The sequence below is a fragment of the Geotrypetes seraphini genome, chromosome 2, assembly GCF_902459505.1.
Source record: "Geotrypetes seraphini chromosome 2, aGeoSer1.1, whole genome shotgun sequence".
In the NCBI taxonomy this organism is placed as follows: domain Eukaryota; kingdom Metazoa; phylum Chordata; class Amphibia; order Gymnophiona; family Dermophiidae; genus Geotrypetes; species Geotrypetes seraphini.
Window position 1 is genome coordinate 64,925,030 of NC_047085.1, and position 18,799 is coordinate 64,943,828.

The following is an 18,799-nucleotide window of genomic DNA, read 5'->3' on the forward strand; positions in this document are numbered from 1 at the left end:
GGAGAGTCCATACCGGAACTACCAACAGCAACGTAAATAAACGTTCCGCCTGCCTTACGTTGATGTTGGTAGTTCCGGCCAACAACGTACTCGATTTTAAGAATAAATGGGATAAACATGTGGGTTCACTTCGAGGAAGTGCTTAGGGGGGGTGGGTTATTCGAGTGGGCAGACTTGTTGGGCCGACAGCCCTTTTCTGCCGTCATACTCTATGTTTCTATATTTATCAAACAGGTAAGTTTTAAGAATTTTTCAAAATAGATAATAAGACTGAGCTTGGGGAATAAGAGCATTCCAACATGAATTCATTGCACTAGTCTGAAATGCAAAAGTTTTTCCCAAGAATATCTTGCTGCGACATGCTTTTACAGATGGGAACATAAACCAGCAGGTTCTTCGTGTATTCTTGTTTGATTTATAAAATTCAAAGTGGGAAGAGAGATAGGTTGGAGTCAATCCAAATAAAACTTTAAAACAAATACAACCAAATTTAAGCAAAACTCTAGCCTCGACTGGCAACCAATGGAGCTTTAGATAATAAGGGCTTATGTGATCATATTTTTTAAGGCCCAAAATCAAATGGACACATTTTCCTTGCAGCAGAGCCATGTGCAAGATAAAATATAGAAACATGATGGCAGATAAAGGCCAAATGACCCATCCAGTCTGCCCATCCACAGTAACCATTATCTCTTCTTCTCTCTAAGAGATCCCACACACCTATCCAACACTTTCTTGAATTCAGACAACCTCTTCTGGGAGGCTTTTCCATGCATTATGTAAAAAAATATTTCCTTATTTCCTTAGATCAGTGGTTCCCAACCCTGTCCTGGAGGAACACCAGGCCAATTGGGTTTTCAGGCTAGCCCTAATGAATATGCATGAAGCAAATTTGCATGCCTATCACTTCCATCATATGCAAATCTCTCTCATGCATATTCATTAGGGCTAGCCTGAAAACCCGATTGGCCTGGTGTTCCTCAAGGACAGGGTTGGGAATCACTGCCTTAGATTACACCTCTTAACTTCATCCTATGTCCTCTCATTCCAGAGCTTCTTTTCAAATGAAAAAGAGTCGACTCATGCGCATTAATACCACATAGATATTTAAACATCTTTATCGTATCTCCCCTCTCCCGCCTTTCCTCCAAAGTACTGTATACATATTGAGATCTTTGTCTGTCCCCATATGCCGAAGACCAAGCACCATTTTAGTAGCCTTCCTCTACTCCATCCTTTTTATATCTTTTTGAAGGTGCGGCTTCCAGAATTGTACACAATATTCTAAATGAGGTCTCACCACTCAACTGGATTCTGACCCAGCCTATCACTTTGGGGCCCATCCCAAGAGCACTCGGTTTATTTATTAGATGTCTGTGTGGAACACTGTCAAAGGCTTTGCTAAAATCTAAATACACCAAATCTAAATACACCTCTATCCAATTCTCTGGTTACCCAGTCAAAGAAATTGATCAGATTTGTCTGACAAGACCTACCTCTAGTGAATCCATCTGCCTCCAGTCCTGTAATTTACTGGATTCTAGAAACTTTACCATTCTCTCTTTTAAAAGCGTTTCCATTCATTTGCTTACCACAGAAGTCAGACTTACTGGCCTGTAATTTCCTACGTCTTCCTTACTTCCACTTTTGTGTAGATGGACTACATCTGCCTTTCTCCGGTACCACTCCTGACTCTAGAGAAACATTGAAAAGGTCAGTCAGCAGAGACACCAGAACTTCCCTAAGTTTCTTCAGCACCCTCGGATGTACACCATCTGGCCCCATCACTTTGTCAACCTTTAATTTAGCTAGCTCCTCATGAACACTATCCTTGGACAATCGATCAGGGTCTACCAACTACTCCAGCCCTATTCGTATTTGTCTTCTGCGGTCCCATTCCCGGTGCTTCAATCATGAACACAGAACAGAAATTTTTGTTAAACAATTCAGCCTTTTCTTTTATCAGCTTCTACATATTCTCATCTTCACTTTTGAGTTTCACAATGCCACTTTTACACTTCTTCCTATCACCGATATATCGAAAAAAAAGTCTTGTCTCCCCGTTTTACTATATCACTACTACTATTAATTATGTCTAAAGCACTACCAGACGTATGCAGCACTGAACAGTCACAAAGAAGACAGTCCCTGCTCAAAAAAGCTTACAGTCTAAACAGACAAGACAGATAGACAAACAGGATGGATCAGCTATTTTTTTCTTCCATTTGTATCTTTGCTTTCCTGACTACTTGACCAGCCTCTTATCTTTTTCAGATATTTTTGCCTGTCTTCCTTTTTCTGCAATCTTTTGTAGTTTATGAAAGCTAGCCTCTTATTCCTTACCTTCTCAGCTACTTCTTTTGAGAACCAAAGCAGCTTTCTTTTCCTCTTACTTTTACTTACTTACCTCACAAAAAAGGTCTGTCACCTTTACAATAACTCCTTTCTGTTTTGCCCACTGCATTTCTACTCCTTCCAGATGTTCCCATCCAGACAATTCCTTGACGTAATCCCCCATCCAAACAAAATTAATTTTTTAAACTCTAGAGCTTTTGCTTTTGATAATAGTTACTGCAGATGGGCAGACTAGATGGGCAATTTGGCCTTTATCTGCCGTCATATTTCTATGTCTCTGTGAATAAGATCATCAACACTAGAAGACAATTTATCTTTTCTGTTACTGCCCCACAAATCTGGAATTCTCTTCCAATTTATTTAAGAGATGAACATAATATTGATAAATTCAAGACCAATCTAAAAACATTCCTTTTTAAAGACGCTTTCGAACAATAACTCTTAATCCTGAATTTATTAATAATGTTGTATTTGACCATTCATTTTAATTCCCAACCCTGTGTTTTTACCTGACCTCCTTTTCTATAATAATTTGTAGTTCAAATCCCCTTTACCTCTTTGTTTTTGTTTTGTTAAGTTTGTACATAGTCTAGTTTATTTTAATGTTTATATTTAAATAACGTATTACTTTTTAATATACTGTAAGTTTAATTGTTTTTTTAAGTATGTTCATCGCTTTGAAGTAAAATTAAGCGATTAATCAAAAATTTTAATAAACTTGAAACTTAAAACTTGAATAAGCCCTCTCTATACCAGTCTCGGTATTAAACCGTACCATGCAGTGATCGCTAGATGCCAGATGATCACCCACTATAACATCACAAACACTTTCCCCGTTTGTAAGCACTAAGTCCAGTATGACCTCATCCCACTTGGGTTCAATTACCAACTGTTGGAACAGTTCTCCTTGTAGAGAATCCATCTGGGAAGGAGGCATATACAGTGGTGCCTCACACAACGAACTTAATTCGTTCCAGGAGCAAGTTTGTTATGTGAAAAGTTCGTTATGTGAAACGCATTTTCCCATAACAATACATGTAAAAAAAAATAATTCGTTCTGTAGCATAAAATATGCTAAGATGACATAAAAAAAGATAAATTTACCTTGTTAGAGCTGTTAGCATGATATAGAGGGGATATATGTGAAGGGGAGGGGAGACAGGGGTTTTGTTGATCCTTGCTGTGTATTATAATCACCCCCCACATACTCCCCAGTACCTTTTTTAATTCCTCCCATCTTTCCCAGCCAGTGGCGTACAGGCCAGAAGCGCAGAGATCAGGAGCAATTCCTCTGCACGCCTGTGTGGGCCCATGCCGATCTCCGAATGGCTGCAGTTAGTTCTTGTGAGTCCCGCGAGAGCTGGCTGCAGTTAGTTCTTGTGAGTCCCGCGAGAGCTGACTGCAGCCATTCAGAGATCAGCGCAGGCCCAGGCGGCGGGGGGGAGGTTTAAAAATATGCGGTGGCGGCGGGGGGAGGTTTAAACATATGCGGTGGCGGCGGGGGGAGGTTTAAACATATGCGGTGGCGGCGGGGGGAGGTTTAAACATATGCGGTGGCGGCGGGGGGAGGTTTAAAATATGTAGCGCCAGTTAAGCGATGCAGCTCGGGCGACTTCGTTGTGTGAAACGAAGTCCGTTGTACGGATCAAGACAAGAAGTTCATTGTGCGCAGCGTTCGCTGTGCAAGGCGGCCGTTATGCGAGGCACCACTGTATATCATACCAATGTAAATATATTTATCATTCCTTTTTTCCAAATTGATGCACAGTGCCTCTTCCTTAACCTGCAGATCCTGCAATTGTGTGGCTTTAATTTGATATTTAATATATAACACTACTCTTCCTCCTTTTCTTCCTACCCTGTCTTTCCTGAACAGATTATAGCCCGATATAACTACATTCCAGTCATGGTTCTACCTGAACCATGTCTCCGTAATCGCCACTAAATCCAACTCATCTTCTATCACAGCTTCTAGATCCAGAAACTTTTTCTCATACTTAGAGCATTAGTATATACTGCTTTCCAGACATTGCCACCTTTTCCCATCCATGTAGAGGTATTCAGTGATTTACTTACCTAAGGGCTTATACTCACTGGGAGGCTTTGATCACCCTATCCCATCACTTCTAGTTTAAAGCCCTCGTCAGTAGATTAGCCAGCCTGATGCCAAAGACACTTTTTCCCTTCTTTGATAGATGACTACCATCCCTGCTCAGCAGCCCTTGGAAAATCATCCGAAGGACCAGGAAGCCAAAACGCTCTCGATGACACCATCCATGTAACCATGCATTCATCTCCAGGATGTGTGCTTCTCTGACCTGGCCCTTACCCTCGTCAGGGAGGATGAATGAGAATACCGCTTGCGCACTTGACTGCTTCACCTTCTCTCCCAGAGTCACAAAGTCACTTTTGATACGTTTGCAAAGGTACCTGGAAGTATCATTAGTGCCAAAGTGGATGAGGAGCATTGGATAATAGTCATCAAGCTTGATGAATCTTGACAATCTCTCTATAACATCTTAGATTTTGGCACCAGGCAGACAGCCAATCTCCCGGGACATCATATCTAATCTGCAGATGGATACTTCTGTATCAACACCAGTACCTTAGGCTTCCTAGTGGTCATGGATCCAGCAATTTTTGAGATTTCAAGATTTGGTCCTTCCTCCCCTGGAATGCTCTCATCTCCTCCACTTCCAGGGCAGCATACCGGTTCTTCAGTTCATGGGCAGGTGGAGTGACAGTACTAATCTTGCAGGATTCTGTAATCTGAGTCCAGCTGTCGTCCCTCAGCACAACTTCTTCTTCCCCACTGCTAGAAATCTTTGATGCCTCATGAATCATTTCATTAATGTACCTCTCATTCTCACGGATGCTTCTCAGTCTTCCCACCTCCTTTCTTAGTTTCTTTACTTCCTTCATGAGGGATTCAAGCTTTAAACAGCTTGTATATGGAACCACTCCCTCTGTCTGGTTAACATTTTCTGTCTGCATAGAGATAGAAGCTGCAACCTGAGCAGTAGCTTTGGTGACACAATGTTTCCCAGCCATACTGTGGTTGCAGAAGTACTTACATCCGGAAGAAAAAAGAAAGAGCAGAAAAATCCTACCAAAGCAATGCCCTGTTCCTATTTGACTGAAGAGCCAAAAAAGCTCCACCTTGGGGTCGGCGGGAAAGAATTAACCTCAAAGGTCACCTGTGGGTACATTCAGAAGAAGACTGGAATAAAGTGAATTTGGTATCTATGCTTCTACTATCCCAGTTGTCCTCGGTATTAGGAGATTTGGCATCGTGCCTGGGAGAGTCAGGTTCCAACCAGGTGGCAGCCCTGGATCTCAGAGAGAACCCAACTGTGTGCATGCTGTTCAAGCCATCAGCACCTTTGGAGATTATTACTGAGTCTCACCAAGAATTAAAGATAGAACCTTCACAGGCCTCTACTGCCCAGTGCTCTTTCACAAGCAGCACCAAGATTTGGAACACATGCTTCCCCTCCCATCCAGACATTACTAAGATGCTCACAGACCATTGGGAGGTCCTGGAAGAGCACCTTCTAGTGGCTAAGACTTTGGCAAAACTTTACCGGATGGATGCTTAGTTTTATCAGCTGTTCAGTCCACCAAGGGTGGATTTCCTTGTGGCACAGATTACAAAGCAGTGAAGGGGGAGTGGTGTTGAAGGATACACAGGACCACAAGCTGGACTTTGTCTTTAAGAGCAAATTTGAGTCCATTGCATAGGGGTTGAAGGGCAGCAGCTGCAGTGTCATAAATCACACAGTCTTGCCATTCAAGGTTACATCATGCTCCAGAAGCGGATGCCGACGTGGATTCCCAGTTTATTTTGGCAGGAGTGGATTATGTGTCGTGTTTATTCAGGGTCCTGAGCAAGTTTTCTGCATATACTATTTCTGCCCATAGATTAATCCTTGAAAGCTACACTGAGCAAATTATCGTTTAAGGGTCAATTGCTCTTTGGTAAAGGGCTAGACAATCTTATAGCTAGTGTGCAGGATCATAAACTAAAGTCTTTACCAGACAGCAAACCAAGGGCCCCTACACAGTATTTTTGCATACACAACCCAAGTGTTCATCTAGCAAAGAAGGAAAAAGTGTCTTTAGCAGCAGACTGGCTAACCTACTTAAGAGGGCTTTAAACTAGAATCGGTGAGGCAGGGTGATCAAAGCCCGCAAGTGATACTAATATAACCTCCAAATGAATTGATAGGTCTGTGTGGGATCGTACTGCTTAGTAATCAACTATGTGTTCAAAAAACTTTTTTTGTCTAGGGGGAAAAAGACTTCAAGCGCCCGCGGCTGCCTGGCTTTAGAACTTGTATTGGCAGGTCAGACTCTTGCGAGCTATCATTAGTCAAAAACCTCTTATTTTAAAATGTGTATATTCATAAATTATTTAAATATTTATGCAATAAGCATAAATTAGTACTACTAGTACTAAGAACATAAGAATTGCCATCTCCGGATCAGACCCTGTGTCCATCAAGTCCGGTGATCCGCACATGTGGAGGCCCCGCCAGGTGTACCCTGGCATAGTTTTAGTCCCCATATCACTGTATTACCCGTATCACTCTATGCCACTCTTAAGGAGATGTGCATCTAGTTTACCCTTAAATCTTAGAGCAGTGGATTCTGCAATTACTTCCTCTGGGAGAGCATTCCAAGTGTCCACCACTCGCTGCGTGAAACAGAACTTCCTGATATTCGTCCTGGACCTGTCACCCCTCAGCTTCAGTCTATGTCTTCTTGTCCGTGTCACATTGGACATTGTAAATAACTGCGTTCCCTGCTCCATTTTGTTGAATCCTTTCAGTATTTTGAAAGTCTCGATCAGATCCCCTCATATTCTCCTCTTCTCAAGGGAGAACAACCCCAGTCTCCTAAGTCGTTCCTCGTAGTCCAAGTTCTCCATACCTTTCACTAGCTTTGTTGCTCGTCTCTGCACTCTCTCTAGCAGTTTTATATCCTTCTTTAGGTATGGAGACCAATGCTGGACGCAGTATTCCAGGTGCGGTCTGACCATGGCTCTGTAGAGCGGTATTATAACTTTCTCTGATCTACTCGTAATTCCCTTCTTTATCATGCCTAGCATTCTATTTGCTTTCTTCGCCACTGCCGCACATTGCGCCGACGGTTTAAAGGTCCTATCTATCAGTACACCCAGGTCCTTTTCCTGTTCGGTCTTTCCCAGAGTTACACCTGACATACTATACTTGTGATCTTTATTTTTTCTGCCTAAATGCATCACTTTGTATGTTTCCACATTAAAATTCATCTGCCATTTATCTGCCCACTTCTCCAATTGATTCAAGTCGCTCTGGAGTTCCTCACTGTCCTTCTGCGATCTGATTGCCCGGCATAGCTTTGTGTAGTCTGCAAACTTGATGATTTCATTGGATGTTCCTTCTTCCAGGTCATTTATGAAAATATTAAATAAGATGGGTCCAAGTACCGAGCTCTGGGGTACATCGCTAGTCACTTTTTCCCATTCTGAGAACTTCCCATTTATGCCCACTCTCTGTTTTCTGTTCTCTAGCCATTTGCCTATTCATCTTAGTATATCTCCCTCTATTCTATGGCCTTGTAATTTGCTGAGAAGTCTTTCATGTGGAACCTTGTCAAACGCTTTCTGAAAGTCCAAGTATACAATATGCACTAGTTCTCCACTATCAATTTAGAGTCTTAAAGTTCAAGCTTGTTATTGGTGCTCAAGGGTTTGGGCACTTGAAATCTTTTTCCCCCTAGACAAAAAAAGTTTTTTGAACACATAGTTGATTACTAAGCAATACGATCCCACACAGACCTTATCAATTCATTTGGGATATAGTTATACCAGGCTATAATCTATTAAGGAAAGACAGAGTTGGATGAAAAGGAGGAGAATTGGCAATATATGTTAAAGATTATATTAAAGCCTCCCTGTCTTGCCTGCTTTTGCCGCTCCAACTCACCTGCTCTTCTGCCCCGACTCTCATGCTCTGCCACCCTTCCCTGCAATGTGAGCCCCTTTTTTAACCCGCGGGTTAAAACCATGGGCTTGCAAGTCAAAAAATAAAAAAAGCAAAATTTTGTTCACGGACAGCAAGCGCATGCGCAGACCATCTACAGGCAAAGAAGATGGTCTGTGCAAGTGTCGGGATTGCTAAGAAATGCAAGGTCAAGCCAAGGGAACAACAGTACAGTTTATGAAGTGAAGAACTTTTGTGCGCGAAAGAGGAGTGGGACTTGAGTGTGATAGTATGTAATGATCTTAAGGCAGCCAAAATGGATGAAAAGGCAATAGCATAAGTTAGAAGGATGCTAGGGTGCATTGAGAGAGGTATGACCAGTAGATAAAAGGAGATATTGATGCCCCTGTAAAAGACTGGTGAGACCTCATTTAGAATATTGGGAGACTGCACCTTCTAAAAGATTTAAACAGGTCCAGAAGAAGACAACTAAAATGGTTGGTGGTCTTCAGCATAGAGGAGTGGTCTAGCACAGTGGTTCCCAACCCTGTCCTTGAGGACCACCAGGCTAGTCGGGTTTACAGGATAGCCCTAATGAATATGCATGAGAGAGATCTGCATATAATGGAGGTGCCAGGTATGCAAATCTTCTCCATGCATATTCATTAGGGCTATCCTAAAAACCCGACTGGCCTGGTGATCTTCCAGGACAAGGTTGGGAACCACTGGTCTAGCAATTAGGGCTGCAGTTGCAGATTCAAGCTCAGCACTTCTCCTTGTGACCCTGGGCTAGTCACTTAACACTCCATTGCCCTGCATACCTTATTTAGATTGTGAGCCCACCAGGACAGATAGAGAGAAATTCTTGAGTACCTGAATGTAAGCCACTTAGTCTATAAGTGGTCCATTCATAAAAAAACAAGACAGACATATGGGGATAGACTTAGAGATCACAATGCGTATACTTTGGAGGATAGGTAGGACGGGGAGATATGATAGAGACATTTAAATACCTACGTGGCATAAATGCACATATCTTTTATTTGAAAGGAAGTTCTGGCATGAGAGGGCATAGGTTGAAGTTAAGCGGTTATAGGCTCAGGAGTAATCTAAGGAAATACTTTTTTACAGAAAGGGTGGTAGATGTGTGGAATAGTCTCTCGGTGGAGATGGTGGAGACAAAGACTTTGCCTCCTAGTTCAAGAAGGCGTGACAGGCACATTGGATCTGTTAGGGAGAGGAAGAGATAATGGATGCTGTGGATAGGCAGACTGGATGGGCCATTTGTCCTTTATCTGCCTTCATGTTTCTATAATGTTTCCAGAATGATGTGCCTATTTACTAGAAAGAAGATTATCAAGATAAGTACATAATCTTTCCATACTTATTGTGAGAGTCTATCTTAAGTGTAATAAATTTTGTACTTTTATACTGCTGAGAAGGTAGCATTTAAATGTCATTCAAATTATATGATTACAGTGGTACCTTGGTTTACGAGTATAATTTGTTCCAGAAGCATGCTCTTAAACCAAAACACTCGTATATCAAAGCAACTTTTCCCATAAGAGTTAGTGTAAACTTGAACAATTCATTCCACATCCCCAAAAACTTAATTACCATTAGGGACGCCTCCACCGCTGCCTCTGCCACAGACCCATCCATGCGGCTCCTCCAATTCTCCTCCTCTGCTGCTGTTCGCTGCCTCTCACTGCGAGTGATGCTCGCTAAGCAAATGCCGCCGCCGCTGCCACAGAGCCCGACTGGACATTGTTGGCTCTGCCGCTCCCAGACGCTGCACTCCCTCCCCCCACCCCCTCCCGATGCCACTATCCTCTCTGCTGGGACTCTCAAGTGCTGGTTCACTCCTGCTGGACGCACCCCGACTCCCATGCTCCACCCGAGGCCACCGGCGCTGCTATCGCCTCTTCCCCCCCCCTCCCTGACTGGCCCTGTCCTTACCCCTGCACCGCCGGTGATAAAAGTGCCTGCCGCCGGTCTGCTACTGAGCCTTGAGCATCTGCGCATGCTCAAGGCCTTCTGGATCTCATCCTCACTGAGATTCTCATGAGAATCTCGGAGAGGGTGAGATCAGAAGGCCTGAGCATGCGCAGATGCTCAAGGCTCAGCAGCAGACCGGCGGCAGGCACTTTTATCACTGGCGGTGCAGGGGTAAGGACAGGGCCAGTCGGGGGGGGGGGGGTAGGGGTAGGGAAGAGGCAATAGAAGCGCCGGTGGCCTCGTGGGGAGCAATACTGTTGATTCCCGCGGTCGGGTCGGGTGGGGGCTCGCAAATCGAGTCAATGCTCGGTTTACGAGTCAAAAGTCTGCTGAGTGTTTTGCTCGTCTTGCAAAACACTCGCAAACCGGGTTACTCGTAAACCGAGGTTTGACTGTACTTGTTTTAATTAGCAGGTTTCTGAAGCTATATTTAAAGCTTTTGATTTTAGGCTTTAACTAATAAACACCAATAAAATAGCCCCAAAAGCAAAAATAAAATAAGCATTTATTGCATAAATACTGGAAACACATCACTACCCCTAGTATTCTCTCAGTTCCCCCCTTGCCTTCATTGAATTCTCTGTTATATTTTTATTGTTTTTCCACATTGGTAACTCCTTGTCTGCACAGATATAGTCATGTGAAAAAATTAGGACACCCCATGAAATGTTCAGTTTTCTTAAGAAATGTTCACATATCGATGTCAAAACTTTTTTTTTTATTTATCTCTGGAAAAGAAAGTGATGTAATTGCAGGTAAAAAACAAAAATTTTCCTTTATTTACTCATGAAACAAAAGATATCCACAAAAATGTGTATTGTAATTGAGGAATAAATTAGGACACCCCCACATATCCTCCCACTTAAAGTGACTTAAATTACACACAGGTGTATCACATCAGGTGCACATGATTAGAACATCATTACTCAGCATTTTGAAGGTGTTTTGCCCTACTTAAATCCCAGACATTTAGTTTGATGTGCTCAAAACTGCTGCAGTGAGACTGAACACCATGGTGAGATCAAAAGAGCTGTCTGAGGCCTTCAGAAAGAAGATTGTAGCAGCTTATAAGTCTGGTAAGGGATTTAAAAAGATCTCAAAAGAATTTGACATTAGCCATTCAATGCTCTAGAAAATAGTGTACAAGTGAAGAAACAATTATAAAAAATAAAATTGTAGAACACAAAGACAAAATGAAAACAAAAACTGTTTGTTTTCATTGGTGGATTGTTTTCACTGTGGATCGTTGGGTCTCCCCATTTTTCTTTGTTGTGTAGAACACGAGACAAACATGATTTAATGAGATGGAGTCAGCATTGGTTCAGTCGAGGGAGATCTTGCCTCACAAATTTGCTTGACTATTTTGAAAGTGTGAATAAACATGTGGATAAAGGTGAGCTGGGTTGATATAGTGTATCTAGATTTTTAGAAAGCTTTTCATAAAGTTCCTCACGAGAAGCTCCTGAGAAAATTAAAGAGTCATGGGATAGGTGGCAAAGTTCAGTTGTGGATTAGGAATTGGTTATCGGATAGAAAACAGAAGGTAGGGTTAAATGGTCATTTTTCTCAATGGAGGAGAGTAAACAGTGGAGTGCCGCAGGAGTCTGTACTGAGACTGGTACTATTTAACTTATTTATAAATGATCTGGAACGACGAGTGAGGTGATTAAATTTGCAGATGACACTAAACTGTTCAAAGTTGTTAAAACACATGCAGACTGTGAAAATTGCACACGGACCTTAGGAAATTGGAAGACTAGGCGTCAAAGTGGCAGATGAAATTTAATGTGGACAAATGCAAAGTAATGCACATTGGTAAGAATAACCAGATTCACAGTTACTGGATGCTAGGGTCCACCTTGGGGTTAGCGCCCAAGAAAAGGATCTGGGTATCATTGTAGACAATATGATGAAACCTTCTGCCCAATGTACGGCGGCAGCCAAAAAAGCAAGCAGGATGCTGGAAATTATTAAAAAAGGGATGGTTAACAAGACTAAGAATGTTATAATGCCCCTGTATCGCTCCATGGTGCGACCTCATTTGGAGTATTTTGTTAAATTCTGGTCTCCTTACCCAAGAAAGATATAGTGGCGCTAGAAAAGGTTCAAAGAACAGCGACCAAGATAGTAAAGTTGATGGAACTCCTCTCGTATGAGGAAAGACTAAAATGGTTAGGGCTCTTCAGCTTGGAAAAGAGACGGCTGAGAGGAGATATGATTGAAGTCTACAAAGTCCCGAGTGGGTACAAGTGGATCAATTTTTCACTGTCATAAATTATAAAGGCTAGGGAACACTAGATGAAGTTACAGGGAAATACTTTTAAAACCAATTGGAGGAAATTTTTTTTTCACTCCGAGAATAGTTAAGCTCTGGAATGCGTTACCAGAGGATATGGTAAGAGCAGATAGCATACTGGCTTTAAGAAAGGTTTGGACAAGTTCCTGGAAGTAAAGTCCATATTCTGTTATTGAGAAAGACATGGGAGAAGCCACTGCTTGCCCTGTATTGGTAGCATGGAATATTTCTACAGCTTGGGTTTTGGCCAGGTACTAGTGACCTGGATTGGCCACCATGAGAACGGACTACTGGGCTTGATGACCCAGTAAGGCTATTCTTATGTTCTTATGCCATGTCTGGCCGTCCAAGCAAGTTGACCCCCACGAGCATACCGCAAGATGCTAAGAGAAGTCTCCAAAAACCCTAAAATGTTATCACGGGACCTACAGCAGGCTCTTTTACTGTTAATGTGAAAGTACACGCCTCTACAATCAGAAAGAGACTGCACAAATTTGCTTGCATGGGAGGTTTGCAAGGGGGAAACCTTTGCTCTCTAAGCAAAACATCAAGGCCAGACTGAAGTTTTCCAGAGAGAATGTAGACTAACACCAGGACTTCTGGAATAGTGTTCTATGGACAGATAGACTAAAATTGAATTACAGTGGTACCTCGGTTTACGAGTGCACCGGTTTGCGAGTGTTTTGCAAGACGAGCAAAACATTTGCAAACTTGGTGCCTCATAAACCGAGCTTGCCTCGCTGTACGAGCGCCCCCCCCCCCCCCCCCCCGCTCGCGTCTGCCCCCCCCCCCGATCCTACATCCCCCCCCCCCGAGCACGGCAGTGACATCCCTTACCCCGACTGGGTACCAGCCTGGGCTGGGTGGTGCGTCAGAGATCCTCCCTCTTCTGGGCTGGGCTGGGCTGGACTTGCTTTGAGCATTTGCGTATGCTCAAAGCCTTCTGGTCTCGCTCTCTCCGAGATTCTCAGATTCAGAATCTCGGAGAGAGCGAGACCAGAAGGCTTTGAGCATGCGCAAATGCTCAAAGCCAGTCCAGCCCAGAAGAGGGAGGATCTCCGACGCACCGCCCAGCCCAAGCCGCGCCAGAAGAGGGAGGATCTTCGGCACCGGCACTGGTGCCCAGTCGGGGTAAGGGATGTCATTGCCATGCTCGGGGGAGGGGGAGATGCAGGACCGCAATGGAGGGGTGGGGCAACGCGAGCGGGGGAGGATGCTGGTTCGCAGGGGGGGATGCCGGATCGCAGGGAGGGGTATGGAGCAGCGTCAGTGGCCTCAAGGGGGGGGAATGGAGCAGCGCCAGTAGCCTCGGGGGGGGAGGAGGTGGAACCAATCAAAGCGAGTTTCCCTTACTCCCTATGGGGAAACTTGCTTTGATATACGAGCAATTTGGTTTACGAGCATGCTTCTGGAACGAATTATGCTCATAAACCAAGCTTCCACTGTATTTGGACACCAGAAAAGAGGGCATGTTTGGCATACATCAAATACAGCATTCCAGGAAAAGAACCTCAAACCAGCTGTGAAGCATGAGATGTGGAAGTGTCATGGTTTGAAGATGGTTTGCTGCAGCAGGCCAGCTCACCATCATAGAATCAACCATGAATTCTACCATGTTTCAGAGGGTGCTTGAGGAATATGTGAGACCATCTGTAAGAAAATTAAAGCAAAAGCGGAACTGGACCCTGCAAAACGACAATGACCCAAGGACTGGCTGAAACTAAGAAATGGAGAATCCTGGAGTTGCCGAGTCAAAGCCCTGATCTTAATTCCATTGAGAAGCTATGAGGTGATTTGAAACGGGCTGAACATGCAAGAAATCCCTCGAACATCTCACAGCTGAAAGAATTCTGCATTGAGAAGTGGTAACACTAGCTATTAGGGTGTAGGGCAGGGGTAGACAAACTTTTTTGACTTGTGGGCCATAATGGGTTCTTAAATTTGACAGAGGGGCCGGACCAAGAGCATCTTTCTATCCTCCCATCCCCCTGTACAGCAAATCCCTTGCCCAGCTTCTATCCTTCCCTCCCTCCCTCCCATCCCTTATGCAGCAGAACCCTTGCCTAGCTTCCATCCCTTGGACAGCAGAACCCCTGCTGACCCTCCATCCTTCCCTCCCATTCGAACACCACTGACCACGAGCCCTTCATACCTCCCTTCAGAGCTGCTTCGAGCCGGCAGCACTCTAAACAGACTGCTTTGCGGCCTTTTCTCGTCTGGGCCTACCATGTGCTGCGTTACTTATGACAACATCAGTGATGTGGCAGAGGGAATTCCCCCTGTTTAGAGTGCTGCCGGCCCGACGCTGCTCTGGAGTGAGGTATGTAGGGCTCATTGTCGGTGAGCTGGATTAAAAAAAAGAAACGGGCCGTAGTTTGCCCATATCTGGTGTAGGGTGTCCTAATTTATTCCTCAGAATATACATTTTTGTGGATTTCTTTTGTTTCATGAGTAATTCAAATAAATTTTTGTTGTTTACCTACAATTAAATCACTTTCTTTTCCAGAGATAGATAAAAAAAAGATTTGACAGCGATATGTAAACATTTCTTAAGAAAGAACTGAATATTTCATAGGGTGTCCTCATTTTTTCACATGACTGTATTTGCAGAAATTAATACCCAGCAATGGCACAAACTCTAGGTTTGTTTTTTTTTAATACTCAAAACACATAAATTTGCAAAGTATAAATACAAAGACTTAAGAGCTCTTATTTAGCAAATTAGATATTTTCTCCACTGTTACTTATTTCTGCTCACTAGGAGACGGGCATAGTGCTGTACAGATATATATGAGAGACCATCTCTGCTTCTTGGTCTTACAGTTTAGTCAAAAAGACAATTTGGGCTTAGGAAATTAATTTATTTATTGTAATAAACATGATTAAATAATAAGGCTCTAATCAGGGTAAGCCACTATTTAAAAGCAGCCTCAACAAAGTTGAGTTTTTATTCTAATTAATATAGGGCCAGAGAAGAAGCTTGGTGCATCAACGGTTGGTGATGGTGAGAAGGGACTAGATAACAGTGACTTGCTGCATGAATAGAGGTGTAGAGAGAGATCAGAGAAGTAATGAAGAATTGTAGAATAAATTTTTTTGTAGAAAAAGCTTGTACTATGTTCTAAAGGGAATTAGGAGCAATGCAATGAGTTACCTGAGAAGATTACATGATCTTTTCTACCTCCAATATTAATTTACGTGATTTAGTTTTAGATAGTTTGTAACGAGCATATGAGATTTGTGAGAAGCAAGTTATAGTACTTTCAAGAGCGAGGTGACCAAAGAGTAGATGAAGGTTTTGGTAATGTATTAAGAGGGGAAGAGAGAAAGTTTGGTAACTTAAAAATAAAATTAAGATTCAGTGTTCTGTATCCATGTTTTACATTGATTTTGTATAAAAATGTGTACCTTTATTTGCCCTTTGTTGGAGAATTTTGATGTTGATAAATTGTGTTCTGGCACTAGGAAAATAGGAAGCGCCATGGTTCTAGTCGAAGTGTGGTAGACATGGAACTAGATGATACAGATGATGGGGATGATAATGCTCCACTGTTTTACCAACCTGGAAAAAGAGGCTTCTACACACCGAGGACTGGCAAAAATACAGAGGCACGGCTCAACTGTTTCAGAAACATTGGCAGGTAGGATCTACCACAAGTTGGGTTATTTGTACATTACTTAGGCCTTATAGGTACTTCAATAAAATGATTGGTCTAGAATGTGGCAACAAATATGATCTTTGGAGTAGATAAATTTGATGATGTTTCCCCTTTGCTGACAAGATTACACTGGCTCCCTGTGGGAGCATGATGCTGTTTTAAAATTTGTACTTTTGCATTTAAGATTTTATAGAGTTAAACAACACGGTATCTGATATGTCAAATTGAGCTCCCTCAAATCATATATTCTTTTTTTTTTTAGTCTTAGTTTATTTATTGAAATTTTCTTCATACAAATGAACAAGAAATACAAACCCAAAATACATCCATGGATTTGCAGGATACAGATATACAGTTATCATAACTACATATTAGAACAAGATTAATTAGTACAGGCATCGGACTCTAACTTAACTCTTATTTCCTTTAATAATGACATTTTTAAAATATAAAAAGTATCATAATATTATATCTGAGGACATGCAGGCAGCATATTCTCACATGTGGGTGACATCATCAATGGAACCTGGTACGGTCAGTCAAAAGGTATACTGTCACTTTAAATCTTTAAGACCACCCATACCACGCATGTGCTGATGCTCTTCCTCACAACTTCAGCTCACGGGACCATCAGTTTTCAATTTTCCGCGGAGCTGAGATGCTAGAAACATAGAAGCATGATGGTAGATGAAGGCCAAATGACCCATCCAGTCTGCCCATCCACAGTAACCATTAACTCTTCATCTCCCTAAGAGATCCCACGTGCCTATCCCAGGCTTTCTTGAATTCAGACACAGTCTCGGTCTCCACCACCTCTACTGGGAGACTGTTTATGCACCTACCACCCTTTCTGTAAAAAAGTATTTCCTTAGATTACTCCTGAGCCTATCACCTCTTAACTTCATCCTATGCCCTCTCATTCCAGAGCTTCCTTTCAAATGAAAGAGACTCGATTGATGCGCATTTACATCACGTAGGTATTTAAACGTCTCTGTCATATTTCCCCTCTCCCACCTTTCTTCTAAAGTATACAGGTTGAGATCTTTAAGTCTGTCCCCATATGCCTTATGACAAAGACCACGCACCATTTTAGTAGCCTTCCTCTGGACTGACTCCATTTTTTTAATATCTTTTTGAAGGTGCAGCCTACAGAATTGTACACAATATTCTAAATGAGGTCATGCTGAAGTCTTATAAGGGGGCATCAATACCTCCTTTTTCCTACTGGCCATACCTCTCCCTATGCACCCAAGCATCCTTCTAACTTTTGCCATCACCTTTTCAACCTGTATGCCCACCTTAAGATCATAAACACTTTTCACCTGATAGTATGACTTTCTATCAGCTGTCTTGCATCCCTTAGTCTTTTGATATTTTATGGGATCCTCAGCGCCACCACTCAGAGCTCAATTACATTTCATAGCTCTAAGCTTTATGTGCCAGCTCCTCATTGGTTCCCTTTATTTAATATCAATCTCATGTGATTATAAATTTGCTTTTGTTATATTCTATTTTTTATATATATATATATATTAAATTTTTAAGTACTTAGCTTTAACTTGTGGTCTCTGGCTAGGGGAAACATCACACCGACATGTTTCGCTCCTTGAGCTTTATCAAGGCTTTACCCCTATAGTTTTCACCGCCAAACCTGCGACCACAGAGTGGCGGTGAAAACTATAGGGGTAAAGCCTTGATAAAGCTCAAGGAGCGAAACATGTCGGTGTGATGTTTCCCCTAGCCAGAGACCACAAGTTAAAGCTAAGTACTTAAAAATTTAATATATATATATATAAAAAATAGAATATAACAAAAGCAAATTTATAATCACATGAGATTGATATTAAATAAAGGGAACCAATGAGGAGCTGGCACATAAAGCTTAGAGCTATGAAATGTAATTGAGCTCTGAGTGGTGGCGCTGAGGATCCCATAAAATATCAAAAGACTAAGGGATGCAAGACAGCTGATAGAAAGTCATACTATCAGGTGAAAAGTGTTTGTGAATTATAGCTCCCTGAAAGGATATAAGGTGTGCATTGGAGGACACCTTAAGATCATCACATACAATCACACCCAAGTCCCGCACTTCTGTCATGCACATAAGTTCTTCACCCCCTAAACTGTACTATTCTCTTGGGTTTTTCAACTCAAATGCATGACCTTGCATTTCTTATCATTAAATTTTAGCTGCCAAATTTCAGACCATTCTTCAAGCTTCGCCAGGTCTTTCTTCATGTTATTCACACCATCCAGCGTGTCTGCTCTATTGCAGGCTTTGGTATCATCTGCAAAGAGGCAAATCTTACCCGACATCCCTTAAGCAATATTGTTTCTAAAAATGTTAAAAAGAACAAGCCCAAGAACAGAACCTTGAAGCACATTACTGGTAACATCCCTTTCCTCAGAGCAATCTCCATTGATCACTATCCTCTATTGCCTTCCACTCATCCAGTTTTTGATCCATCCTGTGACTTTGGGACCCATCCAGAGGGCACTCAGTTTATTTATTAGACATCTGTGTG

At 42.4% G+C, this 18,799-nt stretch overlaps 1 protein-coding gene across 8 annotated transcripts in view; it reads left to right on the top strand.

The window, feature by feature from the left end:
- UBR5 (ubiquitin protein ligase E3 component n-recognin 5) overlaps positions 1-18,799 on the top strand; it is a 1,080,924-nt gene that overhangs the window by 940,811 nt on the left and 121,314 nt on the right. For all 8 annotated transcript variants that reach the window (XM_033933084.1, XM_033933089.1, XM_033933086.1 and 5 more), the window contains one exon: positions 16,081-16,256. In XM_033933084.1, coding sequence (XP_033788975.1) covers positions 16,081-16,256 — 176 coding nt within the window. The remainder of the gene's footprint in view (positions 1-16,080; positions 16,257-18,799) is intronic.